This window comes from Perca fluviatilis, chromosome 3 (assembly GCF_010015445.1).
Source record: "Perca fluviatilis chromosome 3, GENO_Pfluv_1.0, whole genome shotgun sequence".
NCBI classification, from domain to species: Eukaryota; Metazoa; Chordata; class Actinopteri; order Perciformes; family Percidae; genus Perca; species Perca fluviatilis.
This window is the reverse complement of record NC_053114.1, coordinates 13677691-13697593: the sequence shown is the minus strand read 5'-3', so window position 1 is coordinate 13697593 and position 19903 is coordinate 13677691. Positions and strand designations below refer to the sequence as shown.

At 39.5% G+C, this 19903-nt stretch overlaps 1 protein-coding gene across 2 annotated transcripts; it reads right to left on the bottom strand.

Moving 5' to 3' along the window:
* Nucleotides 1-826: 826 nt before the first annotated feature.
* Nucleotides 827-19462, bottom strand: si:ch211-102l7.3 (inactive serine protease PAMR1). Of its 2 annotated transcripts, XM_039795666.1 has the most exons (11): nucleotides 16555-19462; nucleotides 15817-15978; nucleotides 15378-15503; nucleotides 13932-14046; nucleotides 12884-13101; nucleotides 9559-9750; nucleotides 9245-9439; nucleotides 8740-8806; nucleotides 8005-8267; nucleotides 3335-3675; nucleotides 827-1913 (listed from the first exon to the last, which is right to left on the bottom strand). In XM_039795666.1, exons 1-11 carry the CDS (start codon nucleotides 16634-16636, stop codon nucleotides 1341-1343), a joined length of 2334 nt encoding a protein of 777 aa, XP_039651600.1. In that variant the 5' UTR covers nucleotides 16637-19462; the 3' UTR covers nucleotides 827-1340. The 2 variants fall into 2 exon arrangements, with proteins under 2 accessions (XP_039651600.1, XP_039651601.1); XM_039795667.1 differs by lacking the exon at nucleotides 9245-9439.
* Nucleotides 19463-19903: the final 441 nt, after the last annotated feature.

The following is a 19903-nucleotide window of genomic DNA, read 5'->3' as shown; positions in this document are numbered from 1 at the left end:
CCTCCTCTCAGGTGTGGGTGGGGTGTTCTCTCAGTTAAAGAGTAATAGATTAGCAGACTTTCACCCCATTTTAAGCATCATGACTCCATACGGTAAGCTGGAGACCTACCTCTGCTAGTGCAAAACATTAAGGCCCAAGCCCATAATGTCAACTCAAATGCAGAAAAATTATAAAAGGTTGAGAATGTATTTGTATTAACAATACATTAACTATCATTTGCATGTGTTTACTTGTGTTTTTTCTTTCTATGATGTTGGGATGTGCAGTAGAGTCACTAATGGGTTTACAATTGTAGTCAAATGTATTTTCTTGACTTCTGTATTTGATCTGTCATCTGGCTTATAATAGAAATACAATAATCAACTGCTATGTTGCAAACAGTTTGCAAGTTGCAGAGACCGACTGAGCTACTCATTGTTTAATTGGCTGGGCTTAAAAAGTGTCTTGCGCAAAGCCGAAGAGAGCACAGCGGGTGCCTGCGTCTCAGGAGTAAGAGCTAAGTTTAGCAAATCCTCTCAGTGTGTTTTTCAATGACAGCACGTTGGACAGTCTGCATAGAAACTCGGGATGCATAGCCTCACATGCAAACACAAGTTTGATTCATCAAACAGCAGGATGGACACAGGAACTTGGCTACTAAGCAATTTTTGAATATGAAACTTGCTTTTGAACATATGAATAAGCTTTTTTATTATATTATATTATGTCATATTATATTCATGATAGCAATAGTAACTACAAACCAGGACATAAGGACATAATAATGCAAAAGTAAAGGACTGAAGCAGAAATGAAATGAGAAAATAAAAACAATTTTGGGTTTTAAGCTTGGATCTAGACATATAGAATTCTTTCTTGCCAGCGATAACATCATTAACTCAATTTCAAATTGTTCTAGCTGGGTTGATTGCACTTCATCAAAGACTCAAAATGGCATCTGGTGGATTTTCTTTATTTTTTTTTTTTCATAGAGCAGTCTTTATCTTCAAGATTGTGAAAAATACACCTCACAAATATGATAAGGTAACATTCAAAGATCATGAGTATGTGGGTGTATTTCTTAACCAGCTCACGTTGAGTTGTTTGAAGTGGAGGAGCCCAAATACAGAACAATAACATGCACACATACGAGATCCAAGTAGAGCCAGGAAAACAGTTCTTACATGATATTAACAAAGACAGCAGGTACAGAATTATCACCGCAAATGTTGTGTTATTACTATCTGCTCCATCTCCACCATTTCCACTGAGAGATTTAAAAAAAATAAATGAAATAAATGAATTTCAGATTTAAGCTGAGAAAATCACCTTCTCATGATATATTGAAGAAGAAAAAAATCTACTGCATGTTTTTCTCTATCCAGTCTCGGAAGTTGGCTATTCGTGTCTGAACTGTGTAAGTCTGTTGGTGGCAGTTCTCTTCCATATAGCTGAAGCTCTCTAAACCAAGAAGCTGCCAGCCTGTGCTGGAGGCTCCCTGAGTCTCCTCGTGACCCAACAAGGCACCACTTGTGGAAACAAACACAGCTGGCATGGTTGTGATCCCTGGAATCACATTAGGACAAGGGCTTTGAGGACTGGACGGCTTCCTAATGACACACAGTGTATTGTCACTGATCACTGTGGTATGCGCTCCTCCTTGAGCAAATTCTCTTTCGCACTGAACGACATCACCCAGCTCAACAAGTCTCGTCTGGCTCGGGGGAGTGTAGTGGCTCAGGTGCCTGTGATCGTTTGGTAAAATCCACCTTGCAGTGTAAGCCTCCTGTGCGGTCACCTCTCCACCTTGCACTTTGGGTAGACACACTGGAAACACATGCTCACTGATCTTGACCTTGTCTTTTAGCTTGAGCACAGCCACATTGGAGTCGGGGGCAGAGTAAAAATCTGGATGGACTAAAATGTCTGAAACCTGTTGGGGCAGGCAGAGAGAGAGAGTCTGTGAAAATGGATGAAAATAAGAAGCGAGAATACCTGAGAAAGCCTGATGTCAATAAAAAAAAGTGCCAACTTTTGTTTGTTTTTGGAAGATTAGATAATACGCGTCAAGATGCGCAAAGATTTCAAATCCAAATCAAATATTGTTGTATCCCGGTAAAACTTTAAGTGCACATCTAAATGCCAAAGGATTTCTTCCTGTTCCATTTACAAACAATAACCTATCCAGAAGATTGTATTTATTTAATGAATATTCCTTGCTTAGTACTTTATCACTGCATCTGCTGTTTGGTAGATTTTGCAGTCTTGGGAAACTTTTGTGCACTGTATGACCTGAAAATAAAAAGACCATAATAAGCATTGGCTTTGGTAATCGCAAGGTCAAAAATTGGACAACTGTGGTTGAAAAGTGTTTTAGACATCTATACTTCAGCCAAAGTTTACCAACATTTAAATCAGCGATGTCAAACTCTATTTCACTAAGGGCCACATTGGAAAATGAGAATCACATCAAGGGCCAGACATGCCGAGTTTATTGACATGCTTTTATATAGTTGAAAGAGTCAAATATCTTTGACTATATTATTGCATGTCTCAAATAGCTTTCTCACTTACAGTTTGGTCCACATAAAGCCCTAAAAACAAAGTCAGGAAAAATGTTGCCTAGCCATCATAGAGTTTAGCAAACAATCATTATTGTTTGCTTGATTAAACAAGCAACTTGATTTTAACACTTACTAATGAATTGTCCTGTTTTCCTTTTTGTTTCTTCCTGTTTCTCCTTGTTTTATTGCAAATGTTACTACTGTATATCTTTTGTGCTTTTTATTGTAACTTTAACCTGCTTAATGAACTGCAGATGGAAATTAGCCCTTGGGCTACAATCTGGCAGTTTTTTACGTGTACTGTTGTAAATGTTCATCAAATGTGCACTGTCCTGAAAATAAATAAATAAAAATAAATGATGATTACATTTTTAAAAGGCTACCCGACTCACACCTGTTTCACAGGTTTGAATATGCAAACTCTCTGGGTCTATGGGAATTTATGAGTCTCAAAGTCTGCAAATCTGCCAAATTCTGCTTTGAATTTCGTGTAATTACAGTCTGAAAAACTGTTTCCTATCCTTTTGGTTTAGCGCACAACAAGGCGGGCCATATTTTATTGTAAATCTAAATTTATTTGTGGGCCGGAGTTTGACACGTGTGATTTAAATAATTAATTGTCCTGGCAGTTAGGACATTACACATTCTAAGAACAAAATATAAGAAATCCCTTAGCCTTTAAACTAATTTAGCCAAGTTTTCTACACACTCATTTAATAAAAGCAAACAATATAAAATGTCTGATGGATTTTCACTTGTGTTTTCTGACTAGTAGACGACTACATTGTACCCTGTGGTGGTGCAGCCTTTTCAGCCGGTTCTTAGATGTCTGGTACTGCATGCCTATGACAACCTTCACATGTGCTGGGTGAAGGGTCTGCTGCTTGTCCTTGTCTACCACACACTGAGCTGCCACCAGGACACCACGCTGGGTGAGCAGAGCCCCGCTGCAGGCAAGGTACCAGAATGTGGATTCCTCTGAGGCCCCCTGCTGGATAGACATGGTTACTCCACGGGGCCTGTGGGTGCTGGCAGTATGATCAGGAGGTGACCGGATATAGACGGCTGCATGCCAAGGCCACAGTGTGTCTGTGAGGTTGTGTCGACTGGAAGTGTCTAATTTGCCACAAACTGTTGGAAAGTAACAGTCAGAGAGGAGAAAGAGTGTGTCAAAAATGTAATATTGGTTAAAACCTTTCATATAAATTCAAGGTATATTAATCGGGTAAGGGTAAACATATTTTTCCTACATTTTCCTTTACATGGAAAACGTTCTGAAGTATTAAAGGAGAAATCCGAAAATAAACTTCAAGTTTTCGTCGCGAAGGCAGAACATGACTCTTCTGGGCTTTCAGTGAAGCGACCGATGGAAAAAGAGGTAGGTGACAGTACAAACTTTGAATTTAAAAGGTTTCTTCACAATGTCTGAGTTGAAAACGTATCTTGTTGTCACATAAGGGCATTTTGTGTCTGTTAAGAGGGACAAAGGCACTCTTTAGAACATGCCACCCACAACTGGCATTTTAGCTAATTGGGAGCTCTGGCCATTAGCTGCAGCAACTCCAGTTTGGTCGTTTTTTTCTCTCCTATCGACAGTACTTGGTGATATAGCGATCAAGATTCAGGTAAAAATCGGCCGGATTTCTCATTTAAAGGTCCTGCATTTTGGAAAATGAGCTTATTAGTTTAGGGTGACCAGACGTCCCGGTTTGACCGGGACAGTCCCGATTTTAAGTTGCTTGTCCCGAGTCCTGACAAAAGCCTGTCGGGACGCTAAAATGTCCCGGTTTACACCAACCACTATGAAATTGTCCCGGTTAAATGGTGTAAAAGTGTGACTGTATTGTAGAGGATTCCAACAGCGGGACGTACAACAGTCTGCCGTTAAAGCTATGAGCTAAAAGACACAAACTAGCTAGCACTTGCTCACTGCTGTTGGAAAAATAACACATAAAATAAAACTGGTAAAACTTGTGGTGCATTCACAGTTATTGTAAAATACCCTTTTCTCATCTGTTTTTGTCGTTTAACAGCAATTTACTGGTGAAAGAAGTTATTGTTAAAAGTGATTGTTATTAAATTTTTTATAAATCATTTACATTTTTTGTGCTGATCCGAAAAATTATCCGATTTGTGACTCATAACCATGATCCGATCCAACTGTGAGTTTTGTGATCTGTTGCACCCCTATACAAAACCATTCCAAATAATCAAAGTGATGTAAGGCAAATCAGGTTATTGAACTCATGTCAATTCCTGATGATTCATAAGATATAAAGGAATGAAGTAATGCACAAATCATGAATTAATTCATGCATTAATTCATAATTCATGTACCCTTCCCGTAAAGTGTTACCATAACTTTAGTTCAAGCCTGTGGCAGCAGTTCCAAATAATTCGTTTAGTGCCATGCAATGAAAAATACCTTTTCACAAGTTCAGTGGGTGCATTTTCCAAAAGAATGCTTGAATGCTGAAAAATAAAGTTCGTCCCCCACGAAACTCACTCAATGTCTTTTAATATTATTTCTTAGATATGTAGGCTACATACCAAGACAATTCATGAATATTAACTGAGATACCCCATTATGTTGTGAGCAATAGGCTTATGTGTGCTGTTGGCAAAATTGTGTCTAATCTGTCTGTGTCTATGTCTGACCTGGGCTGGCACATGTTCACGTTAAAAAGCGTGTGCGTACACGAGCACTACGGTCACGCGCGAAGTGTCCCGGTTTTAGCTCCGGTAAATCTGGTCACCCTATATATTAGTTGTCTTGCCAAGAGTAAGATGAGTAGATTAGGCCTACCTTTGGACAGAGGCTTACTAAGGCTATAGCTGTTTCCCCCTGTTTCCAGTCTTCATGCTAAGCTAAGATAGCCGGTTGCTGATAGCTTCTTATTTACCATGCAGACATGAGAGTGGTACCAATCTTTTCATTGAGATTGGTTGAGAACTGCAACTGAATTAAGATATTTTGGTCAATCTACAATTGCCAAGATCAAGAATGAACATTCACACTCAAGAGTCTTGAAATCACCAGTTTAAAGGTCCCATGGCATAAAAGTTTCACTTTATGAGGTTTTTTAACATTAATATGAGTTCCCCCAGCCTGCCTATGGTCCCCCAGTGGCTAGAAATGGCGATAGGTGTAAACTGAGCCCTGGGTATCCTCCTCTGCCTTTGAGAAAATGAAAGCTCAGATGGGCCGATCTGGAATCTTGCTCCTTATGAGGTCAGTGCACCTCCCCTGAATAAATTAAGGTTAAATAAAAAAATAAAAATAAATAGTGCCTTTAATTCTGCACCAAGGCTGAATTATGGGAAAGAGACTTCAAATATAGTATTAGGGGACCACTAAGGCGTATATAAAAGCATCCAAAGAGCACCATGTCATGGGACCTTTAATATTAAGGCCCTGACACACCAAGCCAAACGGCCGCCAACTACCACCGACGACGGACACCTGTGGCGTCGCCTCTCGTCAGCACTCGTCGCCTTTGTCTGTGCCAAAAATTAGCACTGGAACACACCGCACAGACTCATGGATGTATTAAGAGAACGGCACAGACTACAGCCGACTGCCAAGTACCATGTATGTTTTGCGCATGCGTGCAATGAAATAACTCCCCATACCAGTACGCGGCAGTAATGTATTCATCATTCAACAACACAAGAGAAAGACAGTGATACCGGGAGATCGCTAACTGGACTGTGCCTCTCCCGGGCCGTCATCCATTCTCTCGGCAAAGAAGTCTCTCTACAGTGGGAGCGGAGTGGAGAGACCGCATGGCACGCTACTGGCTCGATAGCTAACTTTAGCTTGCTAATTTCTTCCACCCAACATGTCTTCATCATACACTGGTTACCGTAAAATAAGCCAAACAAACATGTCACTCATCTGGTGATAGCAATGTGATTTCCTTAGATTTGACAAGAGCGTGTGAATTAAACATTAAGTTCTTACATTTCAGTAATTTAGAGGCTTGCCGGCTGGCTGGTAAGCTAGCTTGTTTGCTTGCTATGGGGCTAATTGTTTAGCGGTGCAGAGGGCGCAGAGAGAGGTCTATTACGGTCTTTATATTAAATATCACGGTGTAGGATATTAGTTTATTAAACGTTAGTTTATTTTGTAATGTGTTTTGTAATAGGTATGAAGAGAAAGACATGTTGTGTTGGAATAAATATGCCTAAGCAAGCAGTTCTGTATATCTCGTTGTATGCTATGTTTGCCATCTTATGGACAAGTGCAAAAATAGTTATTCCAATAGTTTGAACCTGTGTGTTTTTAGAATGAACATTCAAACGTAATCTTTGACCCGTTTTGACAGCTCTTATGTGTATTGGATTGATCAGATGAGATAAAAAATAAAAGGAGCATTGTGTGTGTCTGTCACAGTAATTTGTTTGTTTTCCTCACTATTGTTTCCAAGCTAAACAGCCAATCAGATGAATTGGCTGTTCAGCCGACACCGACAACCGCCGGCGGCTGCAAAAATAGGCCGATGAAGGCCGACGGTGCGGGACACACCTCACAGACTAGGACGACGGTTGGTGGTTGAGACTGTCGGCTTGGTGTGTCGGGGCCTTTAGTCAACCTATAGAGCAAACTCTCTCTGAAATTAGCTAAAATGTATTTGCTAACATTAGCCACTAGGTATTAGCCAAACCAGACCAAGGACGGCTGTTTATATATATTATCAACCCAGTCTCATGGCAGTACGTGTAATGGTCACGTTATTTTAATCTATTGATACGTGTTCACGGGGACGTTTTTGTCATTTGTTTCATGGTGGCCAGGACGAAAATGTAAACTAATGTATTTAAATGGGAAGCATAAGTCGTGGTCACAGCACTTCTACGGTAGTGAGTAGTATTAAATGCCAAGTCCGTGTAGGGAGGTTGGTTGGAGTGGTGGATGGGTCAAACAATTCTGGACTTTCGCCCAGGAAGCCGGGGATCGCGTCCCGCGTGTGGCGTTTTGTTTCCCCGTTAACCGTCCCGTTATTGTCACGTGTTCCCCGTGGCCGTCTCCCGGCATGTGAGGCGTGCTTTCCCCGTTGTTTTTTTCCTTACCGCGTCCCGCGTGTGGCGTTTTGTTTCCCCATTAACCGTTCAGTTATTGTCGCGTGTTCCCTACGGCCGTCACCGGCGTGTGGGGCGTTCTTTCCCCGCAGCCGTGTCCCGGCGTGCAGAGGCGTCCTCCCCTGGGGTGTGGCGTTTGCTTTCCCCGTTAATTTCCGTATAGACCATTTCGTCCTGGCCACCACGAAACAAACGACAAAAACGTCCACGTGAACACGTACTGTATCTATAGATTAAAAATAACGTGACCGTTACACGAACTGCCGTGAGACCGTGTTGATATTATTTACCTTTTTTTAAGTAGAATATAAGTATCTGTTGGTTTTTGTCTTTAAGAAACTCAGGTTTCACTTCACAAGCTGTTGCTGCTGCTCTAACCTGGTGAGCAGGAAACATGGCGTCCACTCCACCTGCCAGACTTCAGACAGGTGCGTTGGGAACTTCCTGTGTGGCGGTAGAGCGGGGAAGCACACTTGTACTCAATGCTTGTGTGGACTGGGTGGAGGCCACGAGGAAGCTCCACAAAGGCGGTGTTGTCTTTGTTTGACTGTTTATCCAATATGAGTGGAATAAAACCAGCTGACAACAAATCTTGCATGTTGTACCTGGATGAGAGATGGTTTCTTTGATCTGGATTCTCTCTGTGGAAAAGAAAAACACTGTCTTAATAGCACTTTTAAAACATTAGTAATGCATACTTTAAAGGCAAGGTCCACTCAAGGTCCACTTACTGGAATTTCTTCAGAGCTTTCAACCACATCTTGTCTCCTTCATAAGCGGAGGGAGCAAACTCCATTTCTAATTTCCTGTAAGTGGATCTTGTGCTATTTATTTAATTTTTTTTTGGTTTTGTTTGTTCAATAATGAACCCCCAAGTTCTACTTAGAGGTGCCTGATTTTATTTTAGAGAACAATACAAATCCATCACAGGTCACCTGTTCAGTTTAATCCTTATAAATTGCTTCAACATCGACCTGTATTGCACAGTTAAACTCCATAGCGCTAGATGGAAAATGAAGGGATCAAAACACAAACTAAAATGCTGCTTGCATGACAAGTCTACACATGGTAGCTTTCATGTAAATACACACACCACAGTATCTTAGTGGCTACCTTAATATCAGATGGGGCTTCAGAACAATTTGTCGGACAAGTCCAGAAACGCTGGGCTCTCGACATGCTGTAGGGGAAAATCAAGCAGGTGACTACTTAGTGCACAATAATCACTTTCGGAGCCTCCATTGCATACACAATTCGATTTCAGTAAAATAAATAATTGTGAGCAGAAGGTTAAGTTCTTCTGAGTAAATAGGAAAATGTACATGCATAAAATATTGGGGACAAACGTATTCATCATAAAGAAAATTCAAAACATTACTGCCTCATCTTTACAAACAAATGGCCATGTTAACTATACATTAATCATAGTGCTCTAATTGCTAAATTGTTACTTTTTGTGAGGCTATGTAAATTGGGCTGTGGGATAAACAAATAGTAAGATTAACTGTATGTTGGAAACATTTTGTACCGTCCTCACATAGTAACGATGTGGCAAATAGCCCACTTTGTGTATGTAACCATGTGTTCCCAACCCAAATGTATTTTTGAAAACAGCTACCTCTCACACACTGGGGCGGCTTGCTACTCCAGGATCCATTAGAGAGGCAGGTAATCTGATGGTTTCCACTCAGAATGAAGGAATTTTTACAGAAAAACTCAATGGCATTTGCACCCCCAGCTGTGTCAGGAGCAGGTCTGTGGTAGCCATTGAGCAATTTGGGTGGAGGGGAACACCGGCCTCTGCTTGTTTGGCCTGTATGAGTATGTTTTTGAAAGAGAAAAGAAACAAACTCCCACAAGACATGCAGTATGTGGCTTTTATACTGCACAAACATAAATAAAGACCAGAAGCTAATAAGGTAGGAAAAATACCTTTAATACATGTGGGAACTGTGCCACTCCACGTGCTATTAGGCAGGCAAATCCTCTGCTGGGAGCCGATCAGTGTAAAAGGTGGATGGCACCGGTAGTTTGCAGATACAAGCTCCTGCTTTGGTCCATATACAGGCAGCAAATATCCATTCACCGGTTGTTCTGGAGGTGCACACACTGGATTCTTGATGGCTGAAATTGTGGAGACATTTTACTACTTATAGATGAAAGACAAACTTCCACTGCAATGCAAAACATAATATACGATACACGTGTTACATTTGTAACCGTTTATTTAATTCTAAACTGATCACAGATGGAAATCCTCTTTCTGCAGTTGTTTCAGATATTGTGTTGCTGTTCAAAAGTACTGTATGTATGTAAAAAAAATATTTTTTGCCTTAAAAGGTAAATAGTTGCGTTACCTCTTACTGCATAATTATGGCAATCCCTGATGAGATAAAAAGAGTTATGGGATAGGCAACCAGGAAGTGTATTATTTACAGTTATCTTAGTGAGATCTAAGATAACATTTCTGAGATTTCGAAAAAGTTAAGATGTGTGTGGATAGGTACGGAGCCCCTAAGGGGACATGAGCAAAAAAATCTAAAGTTATAGTTTCATGTGCTCACGTGAAACTTTCTGCGTGCCATTACGAAAGGTTTTCGGCGCACATACGAAAGTTTCACGTGAGCACATGAAAGTTTCACGTGAGCACATGAAACTAAAACTTTAGATTTTTTTGCTCATGTCCCCTTAGGGACTCCGTAGATAGGTAATAAGTATTGTTTTGATATGTCGTTGGGAACTACTGTACCAGAACGTAACAGCATTTAAAGACGCAAAGATAATTGTTGTCTAAAATCTTAGAGAACATATTTTTGAGAGAAATTCTATCTTTCAGATGATACTAGTATTGCAGTATCCCCTGTGTAAAAATAGAGACCACATGAGCAGGCGCAGTAAAAAGAACTAGAAAAACGTGCGAATGCTGAAAAGCTAAATTGCTAAAGTTAAACTGAATTGCTGGCATAATTGCGTAAGAAGAAGGTGAAGTAGTGAGAGTAGTTGGTAAAGTTGGAATGGTTTTAATTAATAAGAATTTAATTGAAATGTTGAATAATACCAATAATGTATTAAACAGTGGGATTGTTTAAGGTTTAAAAAAAAAAAAGAAAAGTCATAGTTTAGCATTTCGAAAAGTCATAGTATGTTGAATAAATTAATGAAAACGGAGTGTCTATTTGCACCCCCGGTACGAATAGCCTCGGCCACACAGTTGAGCTATTCACACCCTGTGACGTAACAACAAAAACACGATGGCGTGCACCGAAATCATGGCAGACGTTCATCTTCCATGACCGCAGAAACTGGCATATTAGGAAAGTTTTGTCTCTAAAGTTTATAACAATTGAATTTCTAGCTGAAAATTGATACTACAGTTGCGCTTTCTGTCTTCAGTGAAAGCATACAGCCGTTAGTTTGTTAAGTAGTACCATAGTAGCTTACCTATTTTTTGTATATAGTATGGTTACCTAGCAACCGAGGCTTGAAGACACCAAGTGGTAAACAGTTGGATGACATCCAATAAGAACTTACAGGTGAGTGGTTAGAACCCTGAGCTTTGGTCTGGGAGTCTGGAGTTAGAGTCCCTGGTGAGGTGATTTTGTTTTTTTCATTTTGGATTGGATAATTTGCGTGCAATTGCGCAAGTCAGGGCCCGCGAACGCAGGGTGGTAGGGGAAGACTCATGAATATGCCTGCTCTGGTTGGGTTGGTTAGGTTTAGGCAAGAGGAGTGGGATTGGTTATGGTTAGGGTAAGAATGTCAGGGCGATAATATTCCAAAAAGGTGTAATATGAGTATTATGGATAACTGTGTAAATAAATGCCAAGGTACTGTAAATGCACAGGGGTGCAAATAGCATACATTGATACTTGTACCAGACGGGGTATTAATAGAACACATTGCTGTGTGCACCGGCGGGGTACGAATAGCATTCATTTCTAATTGCACCAGAGTACGAATAGCACTTCTAATTGCACCAGGGTACAAATATAGCATACACTGCTAATTGTACAAGGGGTGCAAATAGCCTCACCCTAATGAAAAAGTCAAAGTATAGTTTATCGAAAAAAAGGCATAGTATAGCATGTTAAAAATAGTGGCAAAAAAAATATATAGCATAGTATGTCAAAAAAAGTCCTTGTAAAGTATGTTGAAAAAAGTCAAGGTATAGCATTTCGAAAAAAAGGCATAGTATAGCATGTTAAAAATAGTGGTAAAAAATATATATAGAATAGTATGTCGAAAAAAGTGATAAAAAGGCCTTGTAAAGTATGTTGAAAAAAGTCACAGTATAGCATGTAGAAAAAAAGTGATAATAAAAGTCATAGTATAGAATGTTGAAAAAATGATAAAAAGTCATAATATAGTTTGTCAAAAAAAGTCATAATATAGAATGTTGAAAAAAAAGTGATGAAAAAGTCATAGTTTGTTGAAAAAAGTCATAGTATAGTATGTCGAAAAAGTCATAGTATAGAATGTTGAAAAAAAATTGATAAAACAGTCAAAGTATTGTACATCTATCTGAGATTAACTGAAATAGCCCTGGTAAACTTTCCATTGAAGAAGCCTGAAAAAAGCCTAAACAATATGTGGTATCAATAAAATGACCTCACCGTGAGCACCAGAAAGCATTCGCTGAATCAGCATTCACACAATAATGGCCCTATGACACTGCCCTCGTAGACCCCACAAGTAGTTTGTTTTTGACTGGAGAGTGAACCAATAACATTAACCTTTTGGAATCAGAGGTGCACCCACCCCCTAACCCTCCATAATTCATTGCACGCTAAAATAATTTAATCCCTCTTTGATTTATTGAAGTAATCTTGACAGAAATATTGCTAAGGAAGGCCCAAACAGTTCCAACAATTGTGGCAGTACCAAGTGGGTTGCAGTACCCCTATGATCAGGTTAACTGGAAAGAGTTAATATCCTCGAGGTGAAAGACTGGATAAATGGGATGCAAGTTAGATACATAATTTGCTTCAAAGAGGGCAAATGGAGAGGGATGAGTATGATTAATCGCTGACTGTTTGTCTCACATCGCTGCTGCTCACACAGCATAGGAAAGAAAAAGCTCCTGGAGCAAAGATGGTGTATGCACAAATGGAGGGAGAGCAGAGTATCACACCTTGAGCTTTTAAAAGGGAGTATTTATTTTTAGGCAGTTGCATTAGATTGCATTATACTGGTGAGTGTTTCTGTTATACTGTCTTATGTAAGTAGCATTCACATTAGTAACAATAATTGTACCTGCCTGAACTTTCCTGAAAAGTAAGAACAAAGCCGTCAAAGTTGCTGTAGCCATCTGAGGTGAACAGGATGTGCAAGAGGTTCCCAGAGCTTTTTATCGGAGAGGGCAGCTGATCCCCGCAAAACCGGCCAATCACAGGGGAGCTCAGGTCGCTGCCGTCGCGCACCTCAACATAGTCAGAACGACAGTTATGGTCAGACTCCAGACTGAGCAGCGAAAACCTGCATCATAAACAAACAGAAATTATGTTTAAAATATTTTTCAATCCAATTCAAAAGACCTAGCATCAGTCTTCTGTTATGTGGGCTCATGCATGGCTATCTACCCACTCTGCTTTTACCATCAGCTGAGTTGTGCCGATGGTGGTTCTATGACTGAACGACTTTCTGCACATTTAACAGTTTGTATGGAATTTTCCTGTGAGATGAAACAGTTTAATTTTGGCTACACGCACCAGAACTATTTCTTGAAAAGCCTACATTTAAAGGTGCAAACCCTTTTACAACTGTTTGCTTCAACTTCAGCTGGCAGAGGGATAATGACCTGAGCTAAAGTAGTATCCAGCGCACATCAATAAAACCTGTTGGCCTGTTTCAAAAAGCAGGATTGTGAGTTAACTGCACTGGATACACATCTCACACATCTTCTTATGTCAGGTTATCCTCATCACACTAATCCAGCTAAATCCTTTAGCTGTTTTTTTGTGATACACTGTGTATAACATAAATCATGTGCCATGGAGACTTTTTGTATTGCGCCCAGGCATACAGTAACACCAGATGAAAGAAGTAGCATCCTTGACTTTAGCCTAATACCTAAAATCCTACCTCTAAACTATTCTCAACTCTCAGTTCATTACTCCTTGCACAGAAAGTAAAATGTCAATTGCTTTTCTCACTATTTATCACCTGAAGTCCCTTTAATAACAATATAACTTGTGGTCCCATCACAAATAAAGACCATTTTCTTCTGTTTCAGACATTGATTAACTTTCCATGTTCCATGCACGTTTCTTTCTTTCTTTTTTCAAGCTTTGAAAATAGTGACCCACCTCAGCTCGATGGTGCTGTCCCTCTCCACTTGCACTGTCCATTCACACCGGGCGTTTGTCGGGTAACTCTCCATGGCTATGACACCCTGGGCCCGCTGAATGACGCCTCCGCATACTACCCACAAGAGAACTGCAATCACTTTCACTTAATGCATTCACATTCTCATCAAATGTGTGTAGATCACAGTAGCACTGAATGCTTTTACTGTTGCAAGCAGGATCAGTAATGTGACATGCTGTGTAGGAGGGCAGATCACTTCCAAAAAATTTATGAGATGATGGGTTCCAACCACTTCAAAAAAACGTGATTTGTAAACATCATGCTGGTAGTCATGCAGTGGAATAACAAATCAAAACAAGATGGTTAAAACTCTACAAATTGATTGCTGCCATTCCTCGCTGGACCAGCTGAGGAAATTGAAATTAGCGTTTGAGTTGGCATATAATATTCAAAGGTTTTGAAATATTTTAATGTTCACAAACATTTTTGTACACTCCCCATGGCAAAGCATTATTGAAATCATGCAGCATATTTCATTGGAATGCATTGCCACTTGGCCCTATTCAGACTCTAAACAGGTTATGTAGGACAACAGAAGCTGCACAATGGCTCCATGCCTTCCTTTGTGCATGTCAAACTTAAAGTACATGACAGAATGGCATCCAAGTGACAATTTCCCCTAGCAATGGAAAAATATCATGAGAGAATAGGGGATTGGCAAGCATGTAACTTTTCTATGCTATTAATAGCAGCATGTTGCTGTGGGATGTACCAGTGCACATTTGAACTTATTTGGGTATGGTAGCTGCTGTAGCACAATGCTGATAATAATGTTTTCAATCTTTAGCAATATTTCAGTATTTTATTGAATGTAAACTACAACTAGATACTAACAGCTGACTATTTGTAGCTTGGCTAAAACCGAACAAAAAAAGCGTTGCTGCCACCAAGTGTCCTTATGGCGTATTACAAATTTGGGTACAGTAACCTGAAAACAGTGGACCACAGAGTTGATTATGATTACAGGCTAACATGTTGTGTTCCATCAATTAATTGTGTATTTCCGTATAGTCATAGAAATTAAAAGGGTTTATTTGTCAATCTTTAGAAGCTCTGTCAATAAGTTGAATGAGGACCTTGCGTATGACACAGTTATTATCCATATGTTGACTTGTCAGATAACGCTATATTCTCTACTGTATGTAATCTAAAAAGAAAACCAAGCATTCAGTCAAAGAGTTATATAAATAGTATAGAAGAACACATCCGCACACATCAACACTACTTGTATAAATGAGTATTTCTGAAACGTACTGTATGCACCGTGTGTCCCCATGTTTTCTCATGTCAGCAATTATTTCAATATTCCGATATTCCAATATTCGGCCAATTCTGTGACAGAGTAAGGCCTTACATCAATACTGCATTACAACAATCCAACTCACTTCTACAGTCCCCTCCACTCCAGCCTTGGCGACACTCTGTACAATACTTTCCTTTGACGAAGAAGTCGTCATTGGCTTTCCACGTTCCATTGTGGCAGGTTTTACAGTTCTCAAACAGACTGCATCCTTGCAAGGACAGAAGCAGAAAGTAGTTAGAACTAACATTAAAGCAATCATCCGAAACATTGTAAAGTCAATATGCAACTTTTAGTCACAGCCGAATAAAACCATAACGTTTCAAACACCCAGGATCTGGTAGGATTTTTCCTAGGAAATATTATCTAATGTACAGGAAGTTAAGTAGTTTATGTCTATGAAAGATGGAAATAACAGAAGAAGAACTGGGTAGGGAGCACGAGTAGCGATGGCAGAACAAGAGACAAAATAAGCACCTCGCAGATTATTACAGATAAAAGAATACCTATAAGTGACAATGTACCTGGGTGAATGATACAGGGGTCACACTGATCCAGAACATTGCGGCAGCAGGGAACAGTGTAGCCGACCTTTGACCCTTTTGAGGGACACCGACACTGGATCAGGTGGTACTCACAACATGGACGGCACATGACGCTCCACTCAGAGCTTGGGCAGTTGTCCCCTGTTACCGAAACAAAGGACAGTGGCATCAAACTTGATATGGACCTACTGAAACCTAAGACCATAGAACCTTTTATGGTTCTAAGTAGACAAGATAACGTGAAAGATTACAGCATTTCTACAAATGTAGTGAACAAAGCAGAAGTACAAACATGTCCCTTTAGAGTATGTTTCTATTATGTGACCTTGTACAAATTGTCATCATCCCAGGTCTTCTACCCCTCAATAGTTATACAATGTAAAAGCCTCCCAGATATCGAACCCTCACTAATGTGTCCAATATCTATATTAATTGGCAGGGGCTGTATACGACCTATACCGGGATAAGTTATGTGTCATTATTTCACTGAGGCACATAGTCTGTAACATGAACTGAGACAAGTCTTAGCGGCAGAAGTGACTCATCGTCATAAAATAACTCCACAGTTAGTCAGCAGTTAAGTCATTAGGTTTATTTCTTGTTACATGTAAAAAAAATCCTTTTCACAAAGAAAGCCGTGTGATATACAGACTCTCCAATAGTATGTACTGTAAGAACAACATTCGATAAAAACGGCAAGAAATGCCTTTTACTTACCATGTGGCCAAGCTGTTACACTAAAACAGAGATTTAGGAGGAGGTAGTACAGTTTGGGATCCAGAATAGTTGACTTGGGCATGTTGGCTGCCAATCTCACTGCAATAAACTTCCAAAGACGTCCTAACAAAGTAGCACTAGCTTACAGTAGTATTATTTATTTGCTTTGAAATTGTTCAGCTCAAATCAGTGCTAGGTCTCCAAATAATTCCTGTTTTATCTGCTCTCGTTGTGAGTCCAGAATGAGTGCTGCGTGCTGAATAGTAACAGGCTACAATACTTGTTGGCAAAGGAAGTGGAAAGTGCATTTGAGGGGAATAAAAACATGCTAATGAGGAAAACAGTGAAGGGTGATGAAGGAAGTCCAGAGGGAAAAAGAATCCGTCAGTTTACTGAGAGAGGTTTCAAGGAAAGAACAGACGTGAATCCCCCTCATTCTTTTTTCCAAATACTTGATAAAAAAAAACTATCTGCAGGTGTATCAAGCCAAATGTGTTTACTGATGCTTCATCATACACCAGCTGTTATGCAGGACATGACAATTTCACTACTTCTTAGAAGATAGATAACAGATGTCCTCTCTATGAAATGACATGTTTATGATGTCAGGCTCCACAGATTTGCCAGGAGCAATGAGGCCGACAGGATCGTCACAACCAGTTGCATGCCCAAGGTTGCTTTTCCATTACCTAAGCCTTTCCCAACTGTAGGAGTTTCCATGTTTCCATATCTGTTCTCATTTTCTAGATTACAGCAGGTCGGAAGCAAATATGAGTCTGATCATTTTAAATGACTTCAGCTGTTGTTTGCTGTTCATAAAGGCTGTTGTTACGTTTTGTGATATTTGAGAAAATCATTATCTGGTATTTTCTTCTGATATTATTATAGATGAGTGTGGATTTTAAAATGTAAATTTGTAAGATATGTTTGCTAATTACTGTAAAAATGTGTATATAGTCTGGTCATAGCATTGTACAATACATACATATTAATAGTGATCGACATCGTGTAGCTCTTATCTTACATATCATCGATGTCCAGTAAAAACCATGAATCTCCAAATCTGGTGAGGATGAATTTTCCAGAAACTTTAAAACATAAAGGATAACGTGTTCCTTTGTGAGTTTAGAAATATCTCCTACCTCTTAAACTAAATAAACCATATACCTATTGGATTATCTAAAAAGGATAACTATCACAAAGCTGATATCAGGGTTGTTTTTATTAGCTCAGGAAAATGTGACGCTTTGGAGAGACATGGTTTTTATGTTGTTGTTTTTTTTATTATTATTGTTGATCAGCCCCAGGCCTAGAGCAATAACCAAAAGCTTATCCGTTAGACTTTTCTTTTAAAGATTTGTGACCACTAGAGGGCGGAAGCATTGCCTCGTTACAAATCTAGCAGACATGAAACAACAAAAAGTTCAATATTCACTAAAAGAAATGTGGTCATTAGCTTGCTAGATGTTTGCGTTTTCTATACAAGCTTTCTTTATCTTTATCTGTATGCTGTTTTATGGTTGCAGCTAGTGTGACAATATGTCACGATTGACTGAATGTGAGCAAAACACGCAGGAGGGATGGGGGGAGAATACAGTTATGAAAATTGTCAAAAAATGTAATCTCTAATTAGTGCCAAAGGTGCTCGAAGAATTGAGTACAGACTTACAGTAGATGTTTCCTTTCATGTTGTCATGTCCCATCGTATCCACAAGTCAACATGAATAATTTCCTCCCTGTACATACAGTATGTGGCATTCCATATCGTTTTGGAGGGTGATAGAAAAATTAGAACTGGCGAGGGGAGGGTCATGTCTATATTGACCAAAGGTCCCAAAACTCCTCCGGTGGCCCCTGAAATAAATAACGAACAGTCCCGAAGGTGATATTGTATCAGGGTAGTGTTTGCTTGTTTTGCTGCCCTCAAGTGGCCAAAAAATAATCATTGGATGCAGTTTTAAGATGCCATTAGAAACATAAAGTATGCAACTATAATTGCATTTGCATCGAGAATGTGTTTCTACACACAGCAAGAAGATACCGGAGTCGTGATTTTTAACTAAAAATATCCCAGTAGTAATAAACTCTTGCATCAACAACCACATTTCGACCATCACTTTGAGCTGACAGATATAAAGATAGTATAAAGAAACATAAGTGACTACTAACTATACTTGCAGCCTTTGAACTGTCAATCACTACTGAAGATTTCGCCTCGTCCTGTCATGTTGAACCTGACCAGACCAGACATGAGAGAGAAAGATGACGGGTGGAGGATTATGTGTTCCACATTATGACAAGTTATAAAACTTTCATTGGTGTCACAAGGCCACATTCACTGTTGAAATGAGTTCTTGACATCAGAGAACAGTGTTTTTTTCGTACATGTAATTGCCCTTGGTGCTCTGTCAGCTATTTTTAGCAACCCCTATTGCTCAGAGAAATATTCCATTTGGAGCCCAGAGACTTTCATCCAACCCGGCTCCAACATCCACTAACCCTCCTACCTCCATTAAATAACTAAAGAATACGTTTTGTAATAAAACAATTTTTAAATATTAGAATATATGATTCAATTTGGCGTTTGTCATTTTTTATTATGCTGCTTTTATACAGTATCTATTTATGTTTATTTTGATAGTGTCCCAGTTAAAGGAACACACATATGCCATACAAACTCTTTGGATTTTATTCTCAAACAATTAAAGGCAAATTTATGTTTCTCGTTTTCTTAATTATACCATTGACTTGCTGGAGGATGTTGATGCGTGATTCAAACACTAATATTAGTAGTTTGCTGGTAGATAGCACAAGTTATAGCCATCCTCAACAATGTACTAGTTTTGTTCCTCGTGTTACTGGTGACCTAAAAATTGAATGATTTACATAGAGTAACTAAGTATGTCTATATATTTTGTTAATACATTATGTATTTATTTCAGCAGGTCTAAGGCTATTTACCTCCCTTAATGCTCTGAATAATGGAGGTAATAACCACATTAACAATGCTCTCATTTAGGAGTCATTACTTTATTCTTCCGTCTTCATATCAAACATCAACTTCAGGAGGTGTGAAAATATTCACATATGCTCAAGAGACATTGTATGGTCAACTGTTCCATGTGCCAAGCATTGGTTGCCTGAATAACTGCGACCCATTGGTCTGTGTGGAGATGCTTTGTGATTTTGCACTTGAAGCAGACTACTTAACATAGTATTGCCCTACCAAGGCCCACATACGACTGCATTGTGTGTCAATGTCTAGTTTCAACTCCCAGCATGCCAAAAATAACAACCACCAGCTCCATTAACTTCTCACAAACCCCCACACGCAAGTATAAGACAGATA